The sequence below is a fragment of the Micromesistius poutassou genome, assembly GCF_964030765.1.
Source record: "Micromesistius poutassou genome assembly, chromosome: 12".
NCBI lineage: Eukaryota > Metazoa > Chordata > Actinopteri > Gadiformes > Gadidae > Micromesistius > Micromesistius poutassou.
In genome coordinates, this window is record NC_140282.1 from 8245609 (window position 1) to 8271403 (window position 25795).

The 25795-nt window shown below is 51.1% G+C and overlaps 2 protein-coding genes across 4 annotated transcripts in view; both read left to right on the forward strand.

Annotated features, from left to right (window-relative positions):
* ahctf1 (AT hook containing transcription factor 1) lies at positions 1–23184 on the forward strand. 3 transcript variants are annotated; one of them, XM_084476322.1, is made up of 39 exons: positions 1–87; positions 1704–1830; positions 2246–2396; positions 2646–2748; positions 2932–3112; positions 3507–3714; positions 3916–4032; positions 4365–4449; positions 4684–4834; positions 5362–5494; positions 5837–6018; positions 6247–6308; positions 6446–6574; positions 6694–6784; positions 6963–7052; positions 7264–7404; positions 7652–7756; positions 7879–7975; positions 8353–8476; positions 8572–8628; positions 9018–9164; positions 9502–9692; positions 10191–10335; positions 10533–10664; positions 11101–11248; positions 11710–11860; positions 11998–12105; positions 12294–12441; positions 13008–13229; positions 13721–14696; positions 15892–16000; positions 16152–16258; positions 16568–16866; positions 17188–19830; positions 19918–20164; positions 20523–20684; positions 21174–21262; positions 21673–21740; positions 22238–23184. In XM_084476322.1, the coding sequence occupies exons 2-39, from the start codon at positions 1710–1712 to the stop codon at positions 22428–22430; spliced, it is 8613 nt and encodes a 2870-aa protein (XP_084332448.1). In that variant the 5' UTR covers positions 1–87; positions 1704–1709; the 3' UTR covers positions 22431–23184. The 3 variants fall into 3 exon arrangements, with proteins under 3 accessions (XP_084332448.1, XP_084332447.1, XP_084332449.1); XM_084476321.1 differs by having other exon boundaries at positions 7–187; XM_084476323.1 differs by having other exon boundaries at positions 7–187; positions 20526–20684.
* Positions 23185–23731: 547 nt separating this feature from the next.
* The window catches only part of kif28 (kinesin family member 28), a gene marked incomplete at its 5' end in the record, with an annotated part of 12144 nt that continues 10080 nt past the window's right edge, over positions 23732–25795 (forward strand). Inside the window, 5 exons of the mRNA XM_084475913.1 lie at positions 23732–23806; positions 24487–24684; positions 24964–25014; positions 25563–25625; positions 25709–25770. Of these exons, the coding sequence (XP_084332039.1) occupies positions 23732–23806; positions 24487–24684; positions 24964–25014; positions 25563–25625; positions 25709–25770 (449 nt within the window). The remainder of the gene's footprint in view (positions 23807–24486; positions 24685–24963; positions 25015–25562; positions 25626–25708; positions 25771–25795) is intronic.

Below are 25795 nucleotides of genomic sequence, written 5' to 3' on the forward strand. Positions count from 1 at the left end.
TTGCTCTGAAGCTGAAGCTCTGACATCAGGAGCTACTCTTCGCTATCAGTGACCGCGTTGTTCGCCCAGGACGCGGAGACATTTCAGGTGAAGCTCCGGGTGTTCGCGGACTATGACCTGTACCCGGCGGACTCTCCGCACCGCAAAGAAGCTCCTAATTCAGTCCGACTCCGGCGTCAACAGACAGGTGAGGCTAGCGGCTAGCGGCTAGCGGCTCCCTCCATCACGCAGCCCGGGCCGAGCCGCCTCTGGGCCGGTATAACAGCCCGATACATCCCCGGCATGGGGACCCCCGCCTCTGTGAGGGTTCATATGAACGGCCTGGTCTGCTTGTACAAACTCTGTGTTCTTCTAGAGACCCGATCCGGTCCCGCACACAGTGAGGTAGCAGCTAGCCGCTAGCGCTAGCATGACAACGTGACTCCCCGTTGCGTCCTGAGCTGTTCTCAGACAGACCACCCCCCGGGGGTCAGGACCACATGGGCCTGAGGTGGAGGACACCCGTAGGGGGTCCGGGTGGGGGTGTCGTGGTCCTCAGCATGACCTTGTAGCGTGACAGGGAGAGCTGCCACTCAGACGTCGTGCTGGTTCGTTCTGTGGGGTGTCTGGATGAACCGGGAATCTGTCACAGATGTGTTCACGTTTGCGTTTTACATTCACGCTGTCTGATGTGACAGCTTGACCATACACAAGCCTCTGTAGATCAGAGGCTTGTGTTGTAGTCTGCGTGTTTAGTTGGAGGCTCTCAGGGATGCTGGGGTGAAAGTGACCTGAGGCTGATCGGTGGGATTTGTAAAGATGCAGCTGATGTTATAAAACACTCAAATGCCGAGTTGATCTGATGGGCGGTAAATATCTTAACCTGCATCTTTCTAAAATTGTGTAGTGTCGATGGGTTTTCTTATTAACCCTGCCATGTATCCGATAACGCATCCCACTTTGGTCCATGTAGTTCATAACGATGGGAGATCATTATATGGTTTTTGTCTCTGCATAGGAGAGGATAAAGTTGTTCCTCGTTTGCATGCGAGTTTTGTCCTAATGGGATCATGTATGGTGCGTTGTTTTTGATTTTCTAAAATGGAAATGTCAACAAGCCCTTTCTCCTGCCATGTGGTTCACCGGGTGTCACGTTTTGCGCTGCGCGGGATTTTACTTTAAATCCTTCCTGTTGTTCTCCACTGTGGACGCAGAGGGCGGTAGTGGTCAGTTCTCCCTTCCATTTCTGTGGAAGAGTTAGCGCCTAGAACTTTGATTGCAGCATTTGGCAAAAATCTAGGTTTTTCTATCAAGTGGATGAGTAAAATTGTGTCATTATTGAGGAGATGGATGCATAGACGAAACACTGCAAAAGTACACTGTTATTAGGTTTTAGCAGATGATTACAGGCCTGTTTACAACACAGCTGCTCTACACAGCCTTGACACTACTCTATTATTACGTTCTGATGAAGCTGCCAAATCCTGTTTGATAGTTGCAGTGTTGATCCAGCTTTTGACTCCTTTGCAGCTGTCATGATATTAGACTATTAGACAGTGTTATAAAGGCTTTCGCACAACATTTTCTAAAATCAGCTGCAAACTGGGTTTTTATTATTATTATTTTATAGCTGGTAGTTTCATTTAAATAATGTCTTCCTGTCCTGGGCTTTCTCTTAGTTGTATTATTATCTATGAGTGACATGTCCTTGTCTGTGTGTGCAGTGAAAGATGCGGGACCTGACCGCCCAGGTCACCAGCAGCCTGGTGCCGTTCCCAGGAGTGACCATCGAGGCTCTGGGGGAGGATGAGATCATCCTGGACTCTGTGCTACAGGGGAAGTTCACCGTCGGTAAGATCTCATCAACAATCACTACGTCGTTCTGTATTCTGATCACATCAACAATCACTACGTCGTTCTGTATTCTGATCACATCAACAATCACTACGTCGTTGGTCATCTCTTTACTGCCTGCGTTAAGCTGGGCCTCTTCATGTACAGATCTGATTTAAGTCAGTCCTTTGATTTTTAAATAAATGCACATTGTATTCAAAGTTAGTTAAGATAAGATAAATCTTTATTAATCTCCCAGAGGGGAGATTCCTGTGTGGCAGCACAGCAGCAGTCGAAGACACAGGATACAATACAATAAAAATAAAAGAAGCCAGAAACAATCTTCCTGTATAACATATAATGGTAGCAGCAGTCATGCCTGCTATAGTCTTTGACCCCTGTGTGACCTCCCTCTCCCTCCCCGTGTGTGCAGGGCGTGGTGGGGTGGCCTGGCTGTCCTGTGGCCCTCAGCTGGAGGTGGTCCATGCGGCCACAGGGGAGCGTCTCTCTGCCTACTGCTTCAGTGGGGAAGGGGACCATCCACCCAACATCCTCGCTGCCCGCGACTTCAGCTGGCTCAAAAGGTGGGGCGCTTAGAACTCTCCATTTATCACTCTCTCCTTACTCGGGCTGAGTAAGGTTGTAATACTTTGTTGTAGTAGAGACACAGTTGTAGTACAGTTGTAGTACAGATTCACGTTATGTGATCTCATTGTCCCTTTTGATGGCTGCTTCTGCAATGTTGCAAGTATACTCATGACCTCATGAATTGGTGATTCCTGACTTGTCCATGTTATTGATGTCTGGTTCTGACCTCTGTGTGGTGGCACCAGGTCAGGGCTGCTGGTGGGTCTGGAGGAGGTGGAAGGTAGCATGCTGTGTCTCTACGACCTCGGACTCTCCCGCGTTGTCAAGGCTGTGGTCATACCGGGCCGGGTAAGATGTTTTGCCATCTGTTATAGAATGAAATCTAATTACATGAATATATCTAAGGTGGTGATGTCTGGGGAATGTGCATTTAAAACGGATGAGCTAAGTACAAAAACAAGAAACGTCTTGTGGCGCCTAATACATGTTTGACTGTGTTTAGTTTGACGCGTGTCCTGGTTGTGTCCACAGATCACCTCCATCGAGCCGCTGGTGAGCTACGGGGGGGCCAGCACCACCACCCAGCACCTCCACCAGAGCCTGCGCTGGTTCTTCGGGATCGCCGCCGTGGTCACGGACCTGGGTCACGTGCTGCTGGTGGACCTCTGTCTGGACGACCTGTCCTGCAGTCAGAGCGAACTGGAGGCCTCAGGTGAGCGCTGCTCTTGTTAGATGTTTTAAATCTGTTTTTCTGTGGTCAACAGACAACTTAGTTTGGATCTTCTCTATTACTGTGAAATATATACATCTCTTTGTCAGTTGTTGGCATAGTTCATATTGTTTTATTTGCTTTGAAAAATCTTGCCACTGGTTCTAGTGGGAATATTTTGTCTCTAGTCCAAGCTGGATCTCACCTGAGAGACTGGTGAAGCAGAACCTCTCCTGACCCGTATGATCAACTCCCCCCTTTGCCCTGCCTGTAACGACCCTCAGAACCTCTCCTGACCCGTATGATCAACTCCCCCCTTCGCCCTCCCTGTAACAACCCTCAATGGATCAGTTCACGACTTTAGCCTGAGCCGTCTTTTGATCTCGTCTCGGCCCAGACCTGGAGGTGGTGACCAAGTCCCCGGCGGAGATCCCCAGGCTGAGGGAGGCCAGCAGCAGGCAGGGCCGACACCTCTGTCTGCAGCTCAGTGGGCCCAGCGGCACCAAGGCCACGGCCCTGCAGTACATCTCCAGGACCAACCAGATCGCTGTGGGCTTCTCTGACGGATACCTGCAGCTGTGGAACATGAAGACGCTGAAGAAAGAGTATGTTTACTTATGATATTTTATACCCAAGTCAGGTAGAAAATGTTTGAAAAATGATCCAAGTTATGTTATGTTATTGTTATTTCTACATATTTATCATAATGAGGATTTATCATTTACTTCAGAAATGAAAGGTTGTTGGTTCATGAGATTTCCTCTGTTCTGACCGAATGGCTGAATACGTTCTGGGTTTATCCGTAGGTACCATTCCCAGCTGGAAGCAGGAAAGGTGCCCGTCTATGCGTTCACCTTCCAGGAACCAGAAAACGACCCCAGGAACTGCTGCTACCTCTGGGCCGTCCAGTCGGCTCAGGAGCTGTGAGTCTCACAACCAGAAGGCCTGACGCTATATGACCCACTGCATCAGTTAACAGTGAAGGGCTGGCTGCCAGGCCTAGTGCTGATGTGATGCCCATCCTGGAGGGAAATTTACCACCTACTCCTTACCAAACATATTGGTTTGGTTAATAATTTAGTGGCTTCCATTTACAACAACCTTACGTCCGGCATTCATAAGACTCAATGACAGATCTCTCTTGGAATGTATGTGTCATTTTGTCTATACTCTAAATGAAAGTCTGATTGTCAAGTAAGCATAGTAAGCAATTTCATGTCTTATCCTGCTGTATCCTGTGTCTTTTTCCATGTAGTGAGGGGGACGTGGTGAGCCTTCATTTGCTGCAGCTGGCCTTCAGTGAGAGGAAATGTATGGCGTCTGGAAAGATTCTCTATGAGGTCAGTGGCAGTTCACGGTTTTTTAATTAATATTGTTATGTCGAGTTACCAGACCGGACCTTTATTAAGGTTCAGTTAACGGCCCTGTTGGAAACAGACTTACAGATTATCATTCTTCAAAGCTGTTTTTCTCTGGAATCTAATCACTTAAATCGATACAAGAGGTTTATTTTGTTGCTGAAGCAAGTGAAGTGAGTTTGTGTCTTGTAATGTATTATTGTGCTGTGGGACCAGGGTCTGGAGTACTGCGAGGAGCGTTACAGCCAGGATGTCAGCGGCACGGCCTTCCCCCTGAGGGCCCAGGCCACCAACACCCGTCTGCTGAGCTGTCAGACCATCGAGAAGTTCAGACCCCACCCCGACCGGGACGACAGCATGAACGAAGGTACGGGGGTCAGCCTACACATGTAGGGGAGGGGAGGGTTGCTTTGGCTATTGCAGCATTGCTCATCACAAAACTAAAACATAATGTAGTCTAGCAAGAGAACCACAGTACAACCCTTTCAACAGGCTTTATTATTCATATTTCAAATCACAAAATAAAACCATAGCATTTCATTGCAAAGCCTAGCCTAGCATGGCAGAGAACAACGGAGTACAACCATTTAATTTAACAGTCGTCATTGGCATTACCTCACTCCTTATTAAACACAGGAAAGAATACCATGGCCTAGAAAGGTTTCTTACCAGGCTTCATTAGCCTGGAGAGTAGAGGGTTTATATGTTACAGGTAGAAGAGAGAGAAAGCGACAGCCCATTCACCTGTTCCACAGTACAGGTATACCTACGAGAGAGAGTCCAGTGCACTGACATGCTTCCTTCTCTCTCTCTGTGTATACATGTGGCCATCTATCTTTTTTCTTTTCCATCCGTCTCATCAGTGTTTTCTGTTCCTGTGTTCTCCCCCATCAGCGGCCTCTCCAGACACCAGCGTCTCCGTCTTCAGCTGGCAGGTGAAGGCCTACGGCCAGGGGAAGCCCACCACCTGCATCGGGGTCTTTGACATCAACCGCTGGTACCACGCCCAGATGCCCGACTCCCTGAGGTACGGCAAGACCTCCGTGACGACTGACGCTGTCATGACAACCGTTTTAGTGTAGTACATGAGAAACCCATTTGTCATGTGTTATAATATCTTTCATTAATTACTCTTTAAATCTGACCCCACCTTTTTAAATGATTTTGTCCCTATTTATCTGAAATAAATAGCTATTTATCTGAAATAGATAGCCCTATTTATTTGATATTAATAGCCCTATTCATTTGAAATAAATATGGACAATATTAATTATTTTTATAATTATTGTTTATTTCCCCCAAAAAAACACTGTAGAAAATTGTTCTCTGTGAACCAGCATTGACTGTCTGTATTGTTCGTTGTGTGCAGAGCTGGGGAGTCTCTTCATAGCTGTCCCTACTTCGCGGTCTGGTCTCTGGACCCGGTGGTGGAGATGGTCTCCCCTCGCCCCCTGCTGGACGTCGTGGTGCACGACCGCAGCCTGAGCAGAGGCCTTCCCTGCACCTGGCCCCCCCCAGAGCAGTTCTTCAACCCCACTACATACAACTTTGGTAGGTTGAGGAGGAAGGAGACTTTAAAGGTTTAAAGAAATCAGTCTTTAAAGCTGTTTCTCTGGAATGTAATCACTTGAAATGCATCAAATAACACATCAATAACGCTGTTTTAGATGCTGTTCTTAATCGTTCAGCTAACTCTACACTACTGATCCTATTGTGAAGTGTTTCTACTGCATATTTAAGACGTAGCAATAATTAACAGTTGATTTCCTGATGTTGCAGATGCTACCTGTTTGCTGAGCTGTGGAATTGTTCACTTAACCTGCTCAGGGCACCAGAAAGAGGTAAGTTGAGCTTAAAAAGCCAGTGTGCACTGTCTCTGTTTTAAAAATAATTTATTTTGGGCAAATTCTAATATTTCATCTGGCAAACATCCGCTAGCCCGGTCATGTGATGCTTTGTTATTACTCACCCCCGTCAGACCCTGAGCTTCCTGAAGAAGGCCACTCCCTGCTCCAGCGACTTCATCTGCAGCAGCTACACGCGCTGCCTGATGTCTGGGCTGCTGTCGTCCCGCCAGGCGGACAGCCACCACGCCGCCCCCTCACAGGTACAGGTCGCTCTGTCATCTCGTGTTGTGATAAGAAGAGTACGTTGAGCCAGACTGTCCTGTATGTGAGCGCGTCTCTCCAGTGTCACTCACCAGCCTGAACTCTGATCCCCGCTCAGGAGGAACAGCTGGACGCCATCCTGTGCACGGCGGTGGAGACCAGCTCTCTGGGCCTCATCACTGGCTGCATCAAGCAGTGGACGGCCGAGGGTAGGAAGAGCCATCGCACAACACCAACCCTATCGGCTGGTGTCTCCCAGAGATCACAGCACTTAATCACTGATGTGGTTTAGTTCATTCAGTGTTCCGGTGTCTCTCAAACACATGAACCCCCGGTACGTGTTGCTCTGGATGTTGAACCTGGCCCCTCGTCTGTCCTGTTCTGTAGAGCAACCGGGGTCGGCGCTGAACCTGAGGTTCATCCTGGAGTGGGCCTGGAACAAAGTGGTCAGCACCAAGGAGGAGCTCGATGGCATCTGTACGTCCAGAGTCTTATGATTGAGCTTATTTTACCTGATATTGTGCACAACTGAAATTGAGAATTCCCTTACATAAATATGCAAATTGTCATCTATATGGTTGTATTTTTGTTTTGCTCCATCTTACCTACAACATAAAATATATAATATATATAATATATGTATTTCTTAAGATAAGAAATACAATGTGTGTGTGTGTGTGTCTCCCAGGTGCGCCCCTGTTCGACAGCTCCTCCAACTTCACGGACCCCCAGACGCTGCAGCTTCTGCAGCACAGCCAGAGGCTCCTGGGGAACCTCAGCGCCATCTTCCACTGCCTGCTGAGCGAGGCCCAGGAGCTCACCCAGAGAGGTGCCCTGAGGCTGTGTATATGTACTGCACACCAACACAAATACACACAAGAATGGACATGGATGTTATTCATGGCCTTTCCCCATTGCCTCTGATCGTTCCTTTGTTCATGAGTTCATCTGATTAGGTTGTAGGGTTCTGTTTTGTCTGACCATCTGAACACACGCAGACTCACACAGACCCCCCCCCCCCCCTCTCCCTCCCCCATTGTGTTGACGTTCTTCTGGGATGTTGTCGTTGTGTTCAGGGCTGGTGGGACTGATGAACAAGAACCTGGTGTCCAGCCTGATCTCCCAGTACGCCCAGGTGGTCCTGTGGTTCTGCCGCACCGGGCTCCTCCCCGAGGGATCCGGTACGTACAACGTCTTGAAACCCGGTTTCTCAATACACGATTCCATGGCCTGTTTAGTTTTGTTACGGCGATGGTGGGATCTCTAGAGCTAAACTCCAGCCCCCGAACCGCTCTGTGTTTAGACGAGGACGCTCTCCAGATCTCCAGGCCCTTCTACACCCACGCAGTGATCAGCAGCTACTACACCATCCGCAGGGAGGACCTCGCCCGGCTGGCCAAGTGAGTCCTCCCACAGCTCAGCACTGCTTCACTCTTCTTTAGTGGAGAGAGCAGGTCTCAGATCTATGTGAACATAGTCTGTAGAAGAATTCAGCTCGGTGTCTAATCATTTCTCAGTGTTCTTCACTGCTACACTATGAAGCAGCTGACCACTCACAGGAATGCTTTCTTCTGGATACAATAGACATGTTGTAGATGTAGTGCCATTATCAATCAGGCCCATTGTGGATGCAAATAAATGTCCTGTCTGACTAGTCACCACAGTCATGCTGAAATGTAAATTAAGGATCAAGGATTTTGTCAAGGATTTCGTTCACTCTGTCACAAGGTGTAACAGGATGTACACGGTGTAACGAGGTATTAATATGCTTGTTCAGGGGCAAGTGGTGCGCAGACTGCTTGATGATTGACGGCTTGGTGAGCCAATGCGGTGAGCGTCTGGTCAACCTGTGGAAGAGGGACGAAGGCGGAACCGGGCAGTACCCGCCTCCTACGCTGCATGTAAGCGGCCGTCTCTCAATCTGAAGCCATGCATCACCTCTTACAAAGGGACACATGTTGATGATGATGATGATGTGTTACCCTCTGACCAACAGGCCCTGCTGGACATATATCTCCTGGAGGATATGGACGAAGCTGCCAAACACGCCATTGTATCCTTTTGGTTTCCCCACTACATTTATATTTTTCCATTTACATTTAGGGCGTTTAGCAGATGCTTTTATCCAGAGTGACTTACAATAAGTACATTTGTCAGAAGAAAGAGAAACAACACTATACCTCTGTCGCTACAGTAAGGCTGTTCATAGAACCAAGTGCCAACCACTAACAATCACTAGGTTAACCCATTCCCTGTATACAACAAAGATAAGAAAGAACTCTGGTTATGGTTAGCCACACTGTTATCCTTCTAAGCAGTCTTTATATATAATCAATCTAATATTTCTAATTATTAGCTTGGATAATCTTAAAGAAAGTTTGGAGTGTGATTTTAATTAGGGCTATGTGTGAGTGTGTATTTGCCTTGACACAAGGTCTTCAGGTGATCTACCTGTTGCTGGATGTCATGTACTCCTTCCCCAATAAAGGGGGGGCCTCAGTAGAGTCCTTCCCCACCGCCTTCGCCCTCCCCATCGGCCTGGTCAAACTGGTCCAGGGCCTGTGGCTGCTCGACCACCACGACCACCAGGTAGGCTGTCACATAGACACGTATATATCATACGTACACTCACCCACCCACCCACACGCAAGCTGGCGCTAACCTCCCAGCATTACGTTCTGATATTAAGCCAGTAACATAACCATGATAATGCAATAGAAGTAATCCTTTTTAATGTTTAATGTTTTTTTTAATTTCTAATTCTGTGCTCACACTGCAACGGCCCAAGCTTTAAATTCCACTTAAGATCACGCCTATATAACCTGTTGGAATTAAAATGTGTCCTGCTCTGCAACAACAAGTCTCTCCTCTGCATGTCCACCTCGTTGACGTTCTGATCCCCCTCTCTGCCGTCTCCCCTGATCAGAGTTCGGTGGAGCTGCTCCTGCACCCGACTACCTCCCAGTGCCACTTCCCCTGGCAGCACGAGCGCGTGCTGCAGGCCCTGATGTGCCAGGGCCAGCACGCCGTGGCCCTCCGCTACCTCCACGTCACCAAGCCCCCGCTGGCCTCCACCGCTCAGGCCAAGCTCTGCCTCTCCGTGCTGCTGCACAACCGGTACGGAGCGACTGTGGCCCGCTCACTGGGAGCCTTACTGTCAAGACAGGGGATGCCTGCATGTAGCCTGCAGACAATTAGGTTTAGGACGGACCGTTCGGCTCTCGCTCGTCCTGAGTCAACCTCGCTCGTCCTTTCATTGCATTCTGCACCGTCCTCCCCTATTGTAGTCTTACAGATATTTCTGTTATGTTACAATGAATTATTAGGAAACAGTTTCCCCAAGATTCAATTATTCCCAGAAGTGTGGGACTTTCATGGGGGGGATGAGTCATGAAATGCCTTTTAGGGACAGGACACTGAAGAGAGGCTGGGAAGTGGGTTGAATAAGAGCAGGAATGACATGTTGAATATGTCGTCCATTGGTCAACATCTCCACGGGCTCTGGCCCACATGGTCAGGGCTCCAGCAGGCTGAGCCATCCTGCCACACAGAGTCTCTGCTCCCCAGCTCCTCAGTACTGAGACGTCTGGCTCCCCCCCCCCCCCCCCCCCCCAGGTGCCTTGTGGAGGCTCTGTCCCTGCTGAGGCAGCACTCCACGCGTCTCAGCATGGACACGCTGCTGGGCTTCCTGTACGAGAGCTGCCAGGAGCTGGGCCTCATCAAGGAGCTGCTGAGGCTGCCCCTCAGCCTCACCGAGCAGGTGGGTGGATGGGTCGATGGATGGATGGATGGGGGTTGGCGTGAATGAGTTGTTTATTGTAGGGGAATGAGGTTGAGATATGGGTTGCATTTTCAAACAAATGTGATTGTGTATTCCTGGATGTTTGTGCACAGAGCAGCGGGACCACACTGGACCCTTTACACACTCTATGATAACCATAAGGTGTGTTTCTACAGGAGTGTCTTGAGAAGTTCCTGCAGGGTACGGGCGGTCTCCAGAACAGAGAGCTGCTGATGGTCCACTACCTGCAGCAGGCCAACTACATCCCCGCTCTGCAGCTCAACCAGGGCCTCAAGCTCAACCTGGTGGTGAGTGACCACACATCCACACCACACATTAGGCACATTCCAACCAGAGACACTGTTCTCTGGGGACTGTAGCCGGGTCCGTCTCTCTGCACTCCCAGCTTTATTACATTATATATAGATAGTTAAATAGATAGATGAATACTTTATTGATCCCCAGGAGGAAATTCAAAGTCACAGTCGCTTGAACACGTCACACACAGCATACACATAAACAAGATTATAAAATAAAATATCCACATGGATAATATGGACAATAAAATAAATAAAAGATATGCTTTGGAGAATGTTTCAAGCAAAGGCTTATCTTAATTAAGAAAAAATACAGCTTCAGGAACGCACAGGCTAATTAACAGTTCTATACCAAACATTTAATAATGCTAATATTGTAATACTATTTTGTTACTTACTTACATATAACGGCGTCTTCTGTCTCCAGAACGAGAGGGACCCAAAGGTGAAGGAGCGGTCTAACAGTAGGAACGCTCTTCTGGACCAATACTGGAAGGTTCTGCCCAGGGTTCAGAGGAGGCTGGCCATGGAGAGAGCCAAGCCCTACCACCACCCTGCTACCAGCCACAGAGAAGGTACCTGGCCCCATACCGGTCGTTACACGCCCCTGGAGACCTGCTTCCACACCCAGAAGATAACCAAACCACCGCCACTCATTCTGCTAAACAATATATTGTTGTCTCACTCAAATGCAAATCAGAGTATGAAAACTAGGGGTGCGACAAAATCTCGGGGCTGTGATATCCTCACCCTTCTTCGCGCGATACGAGAATCGATACACTGGCGCCAAATATCAATATTTTAATTAATAAAATAAGGTGAAAGACCGAAATCCAGCACTTGAACCTTTCAGTCATTTTGTATTCATTGTTAGACATATATCGTGATGTATCGTTATAGGATTGTCTAACAATATATTGATTATTGCAGAATCTCTGTGTTGTGATATTATCTGTGTCATGGGCCATGTATCGTATCGTATCGTGAGGTACCCTGTGATTCCCACCCCTAATATAAACCCGTTGTTTGGTTCCAGTGAACCGCCCCCAGCCGCTGTCCAGCATGGCCAAGCGCTCGGCCAACGACAAGGTGATGTCACGGGCCGGCTTCATCAGCAACGTGCTCACCAAGATCGAGGAGGTGTGGCTAGGCAAAGGAGCCACGCCCACCTCCTCCCCGCTGAGGAGGTGAGTTCAACACCAGCACCACCATCACCCCCCCCCCCCCTCTCACTCGTTCACAGATAGAGCTACTGAAAGTTAATGAATCTCTTGGGACACACGACTAACCTTAAGCCTTTCCTCCATCTCTTCCTGCCCTCCAGTCCCAGGGCCTCAGAGGCCCTGAGCCCCAGCTCCAGGCCCTACTCCCACACCCTGAGTGATCCATTCCTGGGAACGCCCATCGCCATGACCGCCAGGAGAAAGTCCAGGTACACTGAGGCGCACACAGCGGAGGCGTCTGGATCCCTGAGGATCTGTATCCATTAAGCTGAAGTTATCAACGTGTAGAAAAATGGACGTTTGAATCACTGATCTGAAAGTTGTGTGAAGTTGTGTGTGTGTATACTCTGGTTTGCTTACCATTGCTCTTCACCCTCTGTCCTCCTGTGTGGAGCAGGCTGGTGGACCTGGTGGTCCATCCCTCCAGCCAGACCCCCCGGTCCCTCCTCAGCCCCCTCAGGGCCCCTGGCTCTCAGGGGGCCCCCCCGAGAAGCATCGTCCGGGCCCCTGAGCTCAGCCTGCTGCACACGCCGCAGGTCGTTAAGGTGAGTGTTTTAATGTTTGTCTTCTATGACCTGTGACTACACGTTTTATTTCAGAGGCTACGCAGAGTCTAGGTCGGTGGTTCTCAACCTTTTTTCAGTGATGTACCCCCTGTGAAATATTTTTTCAGCCAAGTACCCCCTAACCAGCGCAAAGCGTTTTTGTTTTGGCCTCCTTTGCCACTTGTCCCTCTGTGTTTTCAAAAGAATTGCTGCTACACTTCAACCACGACGCCATCGTTGATCCAAGTGATTGACAGGTGATGCCAGGTGGCATATGACAGGTTGGGTCGAACCATCCTGGTATGGGGGAGACTGGGTTTTAAGGATAATGAAATTTAATAGCCTACTGAATATAAAATTCATTTTATGAATTTATACTTATATTTTCCTGAAATATTTATTAAATAATTTTGAGAACCACTGGTCTAGGTGACTCAGCGTAGCTTTGTAGTGCTGTTGAGTTTTTAAGATAAAATGGTCAGTCAGTAGAAGGTTGATTCTCAGGTCCTGTTTTAAAGCCTCTGCTCCGGTACTTAAACATTTTCAACACTTTTTTGCGGTATCAGCGTGCGCGGGCTCTGGTGGCGTCGGGCAGCGTGTTCTCGGCCTTCACGCCCCACTCCATCCTGCGCAGCAGCCTGCGGCCCACGCCTGTGGCCACGCCCTCGGCCTCGCCCGGCCGCTCCATCACCCCCCCACTCCGCGGCGGCAAGGAGAGCCGCATCACCTTCATCGAGGAGACGGCCTCGCCCGAGATGAGGAAGGGCCCGGCCCCCTGGAGCAATGGGGTAAGGCCCGGGACTAGCCTGGGGCGCCGGTTCCAGAGGAGGCTGCGGTTCAGCCGAGCCGACCCTCAGCCCAGCGGCCAGAGCTTCCGTCTCTGAGGATCACTGCTTACTCCGCTGACCAATAAATGCTTTGCTTATTCACTGGTACTTTGGCCTCTTCTTCCCTCGTTCGGTCGGTGCGTGGTAGTCTGAGGAGGTATGGGGTTGGCTCACACCGTAGCACTACTGCTGGTGGACGTTTTAGACATACGGACCCTTTTATTTTGTGCATTTATTGGCTTATCCTATAGGAAGGGAAATTAAAATGCAAATTAAATACAAATGTATTTTGTCTACACAGAATGCACTAAAGCCTGAGTACTTAAATTGTCAGCGTGATGCACGACCGGCGCCTTATCGATCCTCCGTGACAAACTAAAGCTTCAGCTGTTTTGCATTCCTTCACCGCATGTCCCCATCGTTCACATCCTTTTTATTATTTTCCTTTGTAGACGGCGGCTGACAGTGAGATCAGCCTGTTGACGCGCGGCCCCCCACTGCCCGGCGGCCCCCTGAAGCCCTGGGCCTCCCGGGCTGAAGGGGGCGCCGCTGCGGGCGAGGCGGAGGAGACGCCGGCCCCGCCCCCGCGGGTCACGTTCATGCCCCCGGCGGGCGGGGTCCCCTCGCCGCTGCTGCGGGGGTCGGACAGCGACGCGTCCTCGATCCAGGAGCTCCCAGAGACCCGGCCCGCGCTGTCACTGTCACTGCCGCCGGGGGCGTTGCCGGGGCGACTGAGCCTGGGTCTGGGTCTGGAGACCAGCCTGACCTCCGTCCTGTCGTCAGACTCCACCCTGGAGTTCCACGACGCGCCCCTTGGTGAAGATCCGAAGGAGCAGAGGGTGGAGGAGGAGGAGGAAGCAGCAGCAGCAGAAGTCTCGGGGAACATTAAAGCACCACAAGATGTAGTGACCGAGACGTCCATCGCCTCCGCTGATGAGGAGGAGGAGAAGGTGGTGGTGGAAGAAGAAGAGGAGGAGGAGGAGGAGGAGGAGGTGGTGGTGGAGCATGAGGAGGAAGAGGAGGAGGAACAACAACAAAAGGGTGAAGAAGACGATGCCCAGGGAGAGATAATGTCTGAAGAAGATGACAAAACGGTTTGTCCACAACAAGCTGACAGGGACGGGGACGAGGAGGAGGAGGTTCTAGAAACCCGCCTGGAGGAGGAGGAGGGCGGCGGCGGGTTGGCGGATCAGCTTGACGGCGAGATCTACATGGAAGCACAGGAACCAGGTCACAGCGAAGAGGAGGAGGCACCGCGTCCGGGCGGGGACCAGGGACCGGGTGACGCCGTGGTCCGTGATGCCTGTGTAGAAGATGTGGACAGGACGGAGAAGACCTATGAGTATTCAGAGTTCACCGAACACCTGGAGGTAACACCAGCCAGAGAACCCCAGCAGGAACTCACAGAGGAGCGGGAACCCACAACAGGTGAGGCTTCAGTCACAATTAGGAAACTGAATTTTACCACAAAATTATAAACTATTGATTGAGAGATCCAAATGTGCTGCGTCTCTATTTGTTGTACATTAGTTTTGAGCATCTACAAGAGACCACCGTATTCGTTCTAAATCATTTCTATAGAACAGATAAGTGAGCGTAAAGATTAGGTGTGCTCTGCTGTAGATCCTACAGTGATTACTATAGTAATCATTTGGGGACTTTGCTCTAGATTATGGTGATGCTAATGATGTCCTCTGCTGTAGATCATGCATTTTATCGTGATAGTAATGCTGTGCTGTGCTCTAGATCAGGTTATGGTGATGGTAATGATGTCCTGCTGTAGATCAGGTTATGGTGATGGTAATGATGTGGTCTGCTGTAGATCAGGTTATGGTGATGGTAATGATGTCCTGCTGTAGATCAGGTTAGGGTGATGGTAATGATGTGGTCTGCTGTAGATCAGGTTATGGTGATGGTAATGATGTCCTGCTGTAGATCAGGTTAGGGTTAGGGTGATGGTAATGATGTCCTGCTGTAGATCAGGTTATGGTGATGGTAATGATGTCCTGCTGTAGATCAGGTTACGGTGATGGTAATGATGTCCTGCTGTAGATCAGGTGATGGTGATGGTAATGATGTCCTGCTGTAGATCAGGTGATGGTGATGGTAATGATGTCCTGCTGTAGATCAGGTTATGGTGATGGTAATGATGTCCTCTGCTGTAAATCAGGTTATGGTGATGGTAATGATGTCCTGCTGTAGATCAGGTTATGGTGATGGTAATGGTAATGATGTCCTGCTGTAGATCAGGTTATGGTGATGGTAATGATGTCCTGCTGTAGATCAGGTTATGGTGATGGTAATGATGTCCTCTGCTGTAAATCAGGTTATGGTGATGGTAATGATGTGGTCTGCTCTAAATCAGGTTATGGTGATGGTAATGATGTCCTGCTGTAGATCAGGTTATGGTGATGGTAATGATGTCCTGCTGTAGATCAGGTTATGGTGATGGTAATGATGTCCTGCTGTAGATCAGGTTACGGTGATGGTAATGATGTCCTGCTGTAGATCAGGTTATGGTGATGGTAATGATGTGGTCTGCTCTAGATCAGGTTATGGTGATGGTAATGATGTCCTGCTGTAGATCATGTTACGGTGATGGTAATGATGTCCTCTGCTGTAGATCTCACAGAGTTCGTGGACCGCCACCTGTTCAGTGACGACCTGTCGTCTCCCCTGCTGACCCGCTCTGGTATCCATGACACGTCGGACCACTGGACCTCCTTCACCAGGTAGGCCCCGTCCCACAGCCCCTCCTTCACCAGGTAGGCCCCGTTCCACAGCCCCTCCTTCACCAGGTAGGCCCCGTCCCACAGCCCCTAGGACGGACTGTCGAGGTGCTTGTTTTAATGTTCTGCGTTTGACTCCTCTCCCTGATCCTAGTGACGCCCCAGAAGAGAACAAGCCTGCTGCTGACGGCCCCACCCTCACCAGCCAGAAGTCTGTCACCTCCATCACATCCTCAGAGCTGTCTGGCAGCGACTCCCATTGTGAGGACACGCACGCACGCACGCACGCACGCACGCACACTCTCTCTCTCTCTCTCTCTCTCACTCACTCACTCACTCACTCACTCACTCACTCACTCACTCACTCACTCACTCACTCACTCACTCACTCACTCACTCACTCACTCACTCACTCACTCACTCACTCACTCACTCTCTCACTCTCTCACACTCACTCACTCGCTCACACGCTTCACCCTCTACACAGATAAGCTGATTCACTAAACGTCTCCTGCTGTGGTGGGCATCCTGTTCTTTGGTGTTCTGCTAACATCCGGTTCCAATCTGCAGCTGTGGTGAGCCTCAACGACACAGAGGAACTCTCCAGCGCTCCCTCGGAGGAGGAGGAGGAAGAGGAGGAGGACGATGAGGAGGAGGAGGGGTCGGATGAATCTGAGGAAGAAAAGGAGGAGGAAGAGGAGGACTCGGGCAGCGAGGTGGAGATCATTGAGGAGGTTCAGGGCAATAGGACCTTGCTCTCCCTCCAGCCCGGACCCCCTGGTCCTCTCTTTGAGGAGACAGGACTCCCCCTCTTCCTGGGCGGGCCTCCAGAGGAGCTCTCACTGATCCCTACTGAGGCTGAGCTAAAGGTAACTAGTGTCCTTGAATAGTACTTTTAGTACAATGTAGTTTGTAGTACTTTGTACATGTATGTCCTTCTTCTGACAAATGTACTAATTGTAAGTCACTTCGGGTAAATGCGTCTACTAAATGCCCTAGATAATAGTAAATGTAAAAAATAAGACATGTAGCACCTACCTCATCTTTATTCCTAGTGTAATTTTGCTTCTATGTGGCCTAAACTTCCAATTCCATGTAACACATTCCTGTTTATTTAGAATGCACCAGCAGTCCCCCTGTCTACGGTAAGCTAATGATGAGTGTGTACTTCTTGTCCTCTCTTGTGATAGATGGTGGGCGATGGAGAGGTGGTGATGGTGAGGCTCGGGGGTCTCGATGGAGGCGATGAGGTGGACGCTGGGACCTTCACAGAGCTCAAACCCTCCACCACGCTGCTGGTGCCCCTGGAGCTGGTGGAGGGACACGAGCACAGCCTGGTGGACGGGGCCCAGATCGGCCTCACCGTGCTGGGGAAGGAGAGCGAGGCGGACAGCCCCACCTCTGGAGCTCACAGCGGCTTCTCCCTCATGCTGGAGATGGAGGACGTGGACTCTGACGCAGACACGCTGCCCCTGGAGAACCACCAAAACGCTCTGGAGCTCGCAGTGCAAGGGATCACAGATCAACTCATTGCCCCACCCGAAGACCTTCTCCAAGACATGAAGGAGTCTCAGGATTCCCCCGCAGAAGCTCCACTCCATCTTCTAATGGATGAAGATCCAGTGGTAGAGGCAGAGGATCCAGTGGTAGAGGCAGAGGATCCAGTGGAGGAGGCTGAGGATCCAGTGGTAGAGGCAGAGGATCCAGTGGAGGAGGCTGAGGATCCAGTGGTAGAGGCAGAGGATCCAGTGGAGGAGGCTGAGGATCCAGTGGAGGAGGCAGAGGATCCAGTGGAGGAGGCTGAGGATCCAGTGGTAGAGGCAGAGGATCCAGTGGAGGAGGCTGAGGATCCAGTGGAGGAGGCTGAAGATCCAGTGGTGGAGGCTGAGGATCCAGTGGTGGTGGAGGCTGAGGATCCAGTGGTGGAGGAGGCTGAAGATCCAGTGGTGGAGGCAGCAGTCCCAGTGGTGGAGGCTGAAGCCCCATCGGTAGAGGTTAAAGATCCAGTGGTGGAGGCAGCAGATCCAGTGGTGGAGGCTGAAGATCCAGTGGAGGAGGCTGCGGATCCAGTGGAGGAGGCTGCGGATCCAGTGGAGGAGGCTGAGGATCCAGTGGAGGAGGCTGCGGATCCAGTGGAGGAGGCTGAGGATCCAGTGGTGGAGGCTGAGGATCCAGTGGAGGAGGCTGAAGATCCAGTGGAGGAGGCTGAAGATCCAGTGGAGGAGGAGGCTGAATATCCATTGGAGGAGCCAGTGGTGGAGACTGAGGATCCAGTGGTGGAGGCTGTAGAGCCAGTGGTGGAGGGGGCTGCAGATCCTGTGGTGGTGGAGGCTGAAGATCCAGTGGTGGTGGAGGCAGCAGATCCAGTAGTGGAGGCTGAAGATCCAGTGGAGGAGGAGGCTGAAGCCCCATTGGTGGAGGCAGCAGATCCAGTGGTGGAGGCAGCAGACCTAGGGTTGGAGGCTGAAGACTCGGTGGCCGATGTAGACATCCTGGATTCACTAGAGATGGATGGGCTGATGGAGCCGGAGGAACAGAGTCCTCAGCCCGACTTGTCTGCTTCCTTCTCATCTCAATACATGGCGTCAACCGATGTATTTGAAGAGGGTGCAGAAGAAGAGAGTGAACTGTTCAATACAGAGCTTAGTAACGAGGAGGAGCCGGAGTCTGACGCCGTCTCACTGGCAGCTCCAAATCAAAAGGTAGCGGCCAGCAGGTTCACTGTGCTGGAGGCAATGATGGAAGAGTCCACACAGGCACCTTTTGAGGAAACGTTGGCCTCCGACGGAGTGCTCAAAGATCTCAAAGAGACAATCCCTGAGGAAGATCTGCCTGACCAGACAGATGGTCTCGAAGAGGTTCAGATATCCCAAAGCACGGAGACTGTGGCTATGCTTGAGGAAGAGCAAGAGCAGATCAAACCAGTGGAGAACACGGTGGAGAGAGCTGAGGAGTTCCACATGCTGCAGGAGGAGAGCAGGAGGAGAACCCGGAAGAGGGCGTCGGAGAACCAAGGGGACAAGGACGGCCACGTCAGGCAGGTCTTCAGCACAGAAGAGCCGGCTGAGCCACAGCCTCCCTCTGAGGAACGCGCCAGCCCGTCGCGGAAGGTGATGAAAGCCCCCGCCACGCCCACACGCAGGGCAGCCAGGGGGCGAAAGGCGGTCTCCACCCAGCAGGAGGAGGAGGAGGAGGAGGAGGAGGATGCTGGGGAGACCTCACTTCGCCGAGGTACCAGAGTCAGAAGACAAAGCCTGACGTCCCAGCATCCAGCGAACACGCCCCGACGCAGCGCCCGGAAGACCCAGAGACCTCCCATCGAGGAGGAGGAGGAGGAGGAGCAGGAGGAGGTGATGCACAGAGAGGAGCCCGTGAACAACGACCTCGTCGCCCCCAGGGCCACCCCGGCCAAACGACGCACGCCCCAGAAGGCCAGTCCATCGAGGGCCGGCCGCAAGACCCGCGGCAGCGCCCTGCAGGAGGTGGAGGAGGAGCCAGAGGACGGCGTGAACAACGTTCACCACGAGGACGAGGGCCCCGCCAAGGCCCCCACGCCGGCCAAACGGCAGACCAGGCAGAGCGCCACCCCGAGGCGAGCCAGCAGACGGACGGGCGGCGCGGGGGAGGAGGAGGAGCAGCCACTGGCGGAGGAGCAGGGGGTCACCGGCTTCACCCGGATCTCCAGGATCCGGTACTCTGAAGCCCAGCCGGCCCTGCTGGAGGAGGAGGAGGAGGAGGAGGAGGAGGAGGAGGTCAAGAAGAAGGCCGCCTCCTCCAGCCCGTCCAGAGGGACTCGGGCGTCCAGCCGGGCCAGCCTCAGCGTCCACCCTCAGGTAAGCATGCGAAAGAAAACTTCCCAGTTGTTTTGTAGGTCTGTGAGATCTGTGGTGTTGGTCGACTGATGGACTGTCTAACCCCAGGTCAAGCTGACTCAGCTGAAGCCGGCCAGAGTGAGGGGGCGGAGCTCCGCTGCCAAATCCCTGGAGGCCGATGCCCCGGCCGGTGAGGCCCCGCCCAGCCCCGGCTCCCACAGGCTGACGCGGAGCCGGCTGTGGGAGCAGTCGGAGGAGGACCTGCCCTTCCTGGACCCCCCCCTGGAGGTGGACTCCCAGACGCCCGTGGCCGACGCCCTCATCAAGAGGCTGAAGGACGAGGAGGAGAAGGAAGGTGGGTGGAGCCACAGCTCGTCATGACTCATATCTGATGTTAATGATGGCGGCGCGTGGGTGTCGGTCCTCAGGTCACGGTCAGCAGCAGACCATTAATTAATTAATTAATTAGAAAGCTGCAAAGCAGATTCTTGTGTATGAAGTTCAATCTGTGGCGACGTGATGAACAATGTTAAATGTTTGAAGTGTAGCCGTCAGTCAGTACAAATGATTTCAATGTTAAAATACATCTCTATCCATTCCTTAATTAATTGTATGTTAAGCACATCCTCACCACCAGTCTCCTGGAGAGAGGGATACGGAGGCAGAGGTGTTCCTGTGACCCATGGTTGACTCTCCTCCTCCTCCCGTCTCAGCAGGAGGTGCTGCGGGCAAGAAGAGGGCGAGCGCCAGCAGGAGGAGAACCAAGGCGTCTGTGGAGCGCGACCCCTCCCCCCCTGCTGCTCCGGACCCCCACCCGGAGAACGACGCCACCAAACACTCATTCATCTACTCGCCCTCACGCAGGAGAACCAGAAGTAAGATGCCTCGTCCACCCATTCATTCATTCATTCATTCATTCATACATACATACAGTTGACTACTCTTCCTGTTGCCACATGAGCCGTGGCACCTGGTGTTCATTTCAATCTTATTTGTCTAGCCCTTAATCACAGGTACAGCCTCAAAGGAGCTAACAGGCCATATATTTATGACCCCCCCCTGATCCTAGCCCCCAGAGGGCAAGAAGAATGAGTCAAATAAAACTTGATGAAACAAATCAAATTGAATCAATATAAACGGCAGAAGGTGGGCTTTAAAAACGGGTTCAAATCAATCAACCAAAAAGGGTCTTCTAGTGTTGTGATGGGCTCTGATGTTCTCTGATGTTCCTATGTTCTGCTCTAACCCTCTGGTCATGTTGTGATGGGCTCTGATGTTCCTATGTTCTGCTCTAACCCTCTGGTCATGTTGTGATGGGCTCTGATGTTCCTATGTTCTGCTCTAACCCTCTGGTCTGCGTTCAGACAACAGAGGCGGGTCTCCCGTTCTGAGTGAGGGGGTCCTTCCTGTGAAGAGACGCCAACGCCGTGCTGCTCCCGTGGACCCTGCCCAGGTCAGCATCACACATTAACCCCTGTACTATAGATATCATATATCACTGCCCCTAACGGTCATAGATCAAGGCCCCTGTTACAGGCTGAACACGGACCCTCTTGGGTCCGGTCCTCATGTCCCGTAACGCAGACCTTTGGTCCCATGTGACAAATCACAGCCTCACTCAGCCAGACATGGGGCTATAAATAAACACCAACATTAATCAAACCGTTGTACTGGTGTGATGGCCGGTGTCCTAATCATCTCTGGCTGGGGTCCGCTGATTGGCCGACTGAGCGTTACTCCGAGCCTGTCTGTCTGTTCCCGTTCTGTTCGTTCTAGACTCGTGTGTGTGGAGGCTGAACCAGAGTCAGGCTGGCTGCGAACACACCCATAGTTTAAAAGATATTTTTTCTTTTCCCTCTCCAGAATAAAGATGAAGCAGTAACCATGGAAAGCGTTACCAAATCCAGAACGGCGATCAAATCATCAGCCAAGTAAGAGTCAGTGCTGAGGGTTTCAAAGGTTTAAGTTGTTGGTTTATCTACTTTATAAATGGACCCACACGGTGCATTTAGCAAAAGGTTTAACAAACAATCCCAAATGGATCCACGATAGAGAGCCAGTACTGTTCTGGTTGAAGATACATCCTTTATAGGAAGTGAAGGTTTGTGGGTACTGTGCACATGATGATGTCAGTACATGTGGGGGTGGTCAAACCGGATGGTTTCAAAGCCTGGTGGTGGACCGATTTTAAAACCAGCCCTCGAGTGAATCAAATGGTACAGATTTGGTTTGGTGTGTTCACTGTATTATTGAAAGTGTCTAACATTGAACTTGTAGTGTGGTGGAAATTCTCCTAAACTTTATTGGTAACACTTAGGGGTACATTTACAATTAAGGTACATTAATGAACCACTAAACACCGCTCGAGTAAATCAGTGATACAGATGTGGTTTGGCGTGTTGACTGATCCCTCCGTCCGGCCGTGCAGGTCTCAGGCGGCGCCCCCAGCCAACGTGGAGCTGATCTCCCCCCTGCCCAGCCCGGCCGCCGCCCCGCCCCGCGCCCAGAGGCGGACCGGGGAGGGAGAGGCCGCCAGCGCCGGCATGGCCGGGAACCAGCGGCGCAAACGCATCATGGAGACGGTCTTCACCAAACCAGTCACCCGCAGGAAAAAACTCTGAGGGTGATGAAGGACTCTGAACCTCAAACCACCGTCTGTAGACACCATCTCTCTCTCTCTCTGGGTCCATCGCTGCACGCGCCCCCCCCCCCCCCCCCTTCCTGTCTGCTCCTACGCTCACTTCCTGTCTGCTCTTCAGTCGGGGCGGTGGAGAGGAGGGAGAGCAGAACCGTGTTTTTAAGGTATTATTTCTCCTGGAAAACGTTTTGGTTTCGTTGTGCATCTTTCCCCATCCTCACTTAGTTCCAGAAGCTCTGGTGCACGTCTTCAGTCGCTGTGTGGCTGCATAATAAGCGACCCCAACTCATTCTTTTAGCAGACCTCTGTGACCTTCACCCTCCCAGCGTTCCGTTTCTTTTAACGTGTGCTCGACGCCCGGTTTCTTTCTCTTTTTTCAGAGAAGCAGTGAAAACCGCTTTCACACAATTGTGTTAATAGAATTAAGGTCTAATAAAAGTAAATATTAAATAAATCCATAAGGACTTGTTTATTCTGATCTTTTGAAGTGTTTTTAAGTGCATCTAATCGACCTGCCTGTCAGTCTTAATAAAAGTTTACAGTTTTAATGCTCTGTGAATCATAGATCGGATTGGGACTGTTTTACTGTCACGTGTTGTATGAAAACAGACTTGCACAGTAATTGGCGTGTTAATAGGCTTGTTTGGGATGTGTTGGTTTCTTTGTAATAAATTCCTGGGCCACAGAAACATATAGGCTATTTTCCGATGAATGTATGTAGAATGACTTATTTTCCTGACGACTGATCTTTGATAAAAATGGTAATGCTTGAAGTTCTGTGTGCGTCTGTGTCACTTTATTGTCTGTCTTATTTTGTGTGTTGCACACACTGCCATTCATCTTGTGTCCCTTGCATAATTCATAACGGCGGACAATCAGGAGAAAGTGAGACCTCATATTCAGTTTCAGTTTTCCTCGACTGCAGTTGCATGTGTTCTCCAGGTCGTAGCCTGTGTTCACAAGTTACATTTTTCTCATTCACTAAACTCCAAAATGGGGCTTATGGAGTATCAGAATTTGCCCTCAAGCTTGATGCACAAACATGGGATACGTTTACACCGTTGTAAACTTGCACCTATGTAATCATGTTAAGGTAATGTACTGTTAAATCAAGCTCCACATTCTACACTTTCACTCATCCCCAGCCCGCCGGGGGGGTGTGTCTCCCCAGTGTTCACACGCAGCCCCCCCCTCCTCCACCTCAGTAACCTGACTCCATTAGTCAGTGAAAGGCCGTCTCCCTGGTGAAGATCGGATCACAGTCCACCTGCAGAGCTGAGCAGCATGAGGGCCAAGGCGGCAGACATGCAATGTAAAGACTGCGTCAAGGTGGCCGTCCGCGTGCGGCCCTTCAACAAGGTCAGTACCTCAGGGGCTTGTTGTAGCAGGAATGCAGTTCTTTATTTAAATGTTCTCTATCAGGCTGTTATTGGTGATTCTGTGTTGGTGATTTTGATATGGTTATTTGTGGGTCTTTTTAATGCGTGTTTAGTCCTGATATGGGCATATGGCCTGAATGATGGACTCCTAGCGTGTCACCTCAGGTCCTCATCACTCTCCTCCCCCAGCATGTACAACTGGAACTTTCTATTGCAATTGTATTAATGAGGTTAACCCTCATAAATAACCCCTAACAACAGCAGCATACAATTAAATACAATCAAACATGAAGTGAACAACATAACCCCACGTATGAAACGTTATTCCGCACATAAAATCATTGCTTCAGGCAGAAAAAGAAAAAGCATGATCTCCGAGGTAAGGCGGTTCCTTTGACCTTCATCAGTCACGGCCAAAGCTCTGACTGCTACTTCTATTCTAGCAGAGACAAACTCAAACCGTCTCATCTTGTTCTGAAGCTCATTACAGGATGAGGTGAGGCCTGGACACTGGATGGCCGTCTAACCAAACTCTGTTCCACCATAGGGACGTTCAAACAAATCCTTCATTAGGCTCTGGTCCAATCAGGGACTCTCTCTCCTCCCTCCTTCTGATTGGTCGTTGACCCTCTCCTCTACCTCACTCTGTCCCTCGCCCAGAGAGAGAGGGACGCGGGCAGCCGCTGCATCATCTCCATGGCGACCAACGTCATCACCATCCAGGACCCGCGCAGCGCGGCCGCGTGCCGCTCCTTCAGCGCCGACTACGCCTACTGGTCCCACAGCGGCTTCACCCGCGACCGCAGTGGCCTGCTGCAGCCTGAGGAGGAGGGGGGGCGCTACGCCGGCCAGGTGAGGGTGAGGGGGAGGGGGGGGGAGGAGGGGGGGGGGGGGGGGGGGGCGCTACGCTGGACTGGTGAGGAGGAGGAGGAGGAGGAGGAGGAGGGGGGGCGCTACGCCGGACAGGTGAGTGGATAAGACACGATGCAGGCCAGGTCAGTTGATCAAAGCGATATACAGGCCAGGTGAGTGGATAGAAGCGTCCTGGATTATAAATAAAGATGATGGAAACAAGAAGCAGCCTCCTAACAGGATTCAGTGTCCTGACCTTTGACCTGCGTCTCCTCTCTCTCCAAGGCCAGCGTCTTCCAGGATCTGGGGGAGGGGATTCTGCAGAACGCCCTGCAGGTAGTCAGGGATTCAGGCCCACGTTGTACCCCCAAACCCAAAGCCCCCTAAGTGTGTTTCTCCAGGGTTATAATGTCCTCTACCCCTGTGTGTGTGGGGGGGTTCTCTACCCCTGTGTGTGTGTGTGTGTGTGTGTGTGTGTGTGTGTGTGGGGGGGGGGGGGGTTCTCTACCCTGTGTGTGTGTGTGTGTGTGTGTGTGTGTGTGTCTGGTTCTCTACCCTGTGTGTGTCTGGTTCTCTACCCCATGCATGTGTGTGTGGGGGAGGTTCTCTACCCTGTGTGTGTCTGGTTCTCTACCCCTGGGTTAGGGAAGTTTCTTTTATATTTTTAGCCTCTCATAGTCTATTTTTTATGATGTTTAATGATTTGTTTTATGTGCATATATGTCCTGTCTTGTAACCAGGGACCATGATGGAAATAAGTGCTTGCACTTTGTCATGTTTTTCTTCTATCCCTTGGATATGTCTTTATTCCAAATAAATCAAACCAAATCAAATCAAACCCCTGGGTTCTCTACCCCCGTTGTGTGTGTGTCTGGTACCCTCAGGGCTACAACGCCACCCTGCTGTTCTACCCCTGGTGTGTCTGGTTCTCTAACCCTGTGTGTCCGGTACCCTCAGGGCTACAACGCCGCCCTGCTGTTCTACCCCTGTGTGTCTGGTTCTCTAACCCCCGTGTGTCCGGTACCCTCAGGGCTACAACGCCGCCCTGCTGTTCTACCCCTGTGTGTCTGGTTCTCTAACCCCCCTGTGTTGGTACCCTCAGGGCTACAACGCCACC

Bases quoted from the DNA above. Each gene is read 5' to 3' on its own strand.
- ahctf1 (XM_084476322.1), top strand. From the start codon at position 1,710: ATGCGGGACCTGACCGCCCAGGTCACCAGCAGCCTGGTGCCGTTCCCA. The intron at 10,336-10,532 runs GTGGGTGGATGG...GTGTTTCTACAG, and splicing joins CCCTCAGCCTCACCGAGCAG to GAGTGTCTTGAGAAGTTCCT. The intron at 21,741-22,237 runs GTAAGAGTCAGT...CCGGCCGTGCAG, and splicing joins GCGATCAAATCATCAGCCAA to GTCTCAGGCGGCGCCCCCAG.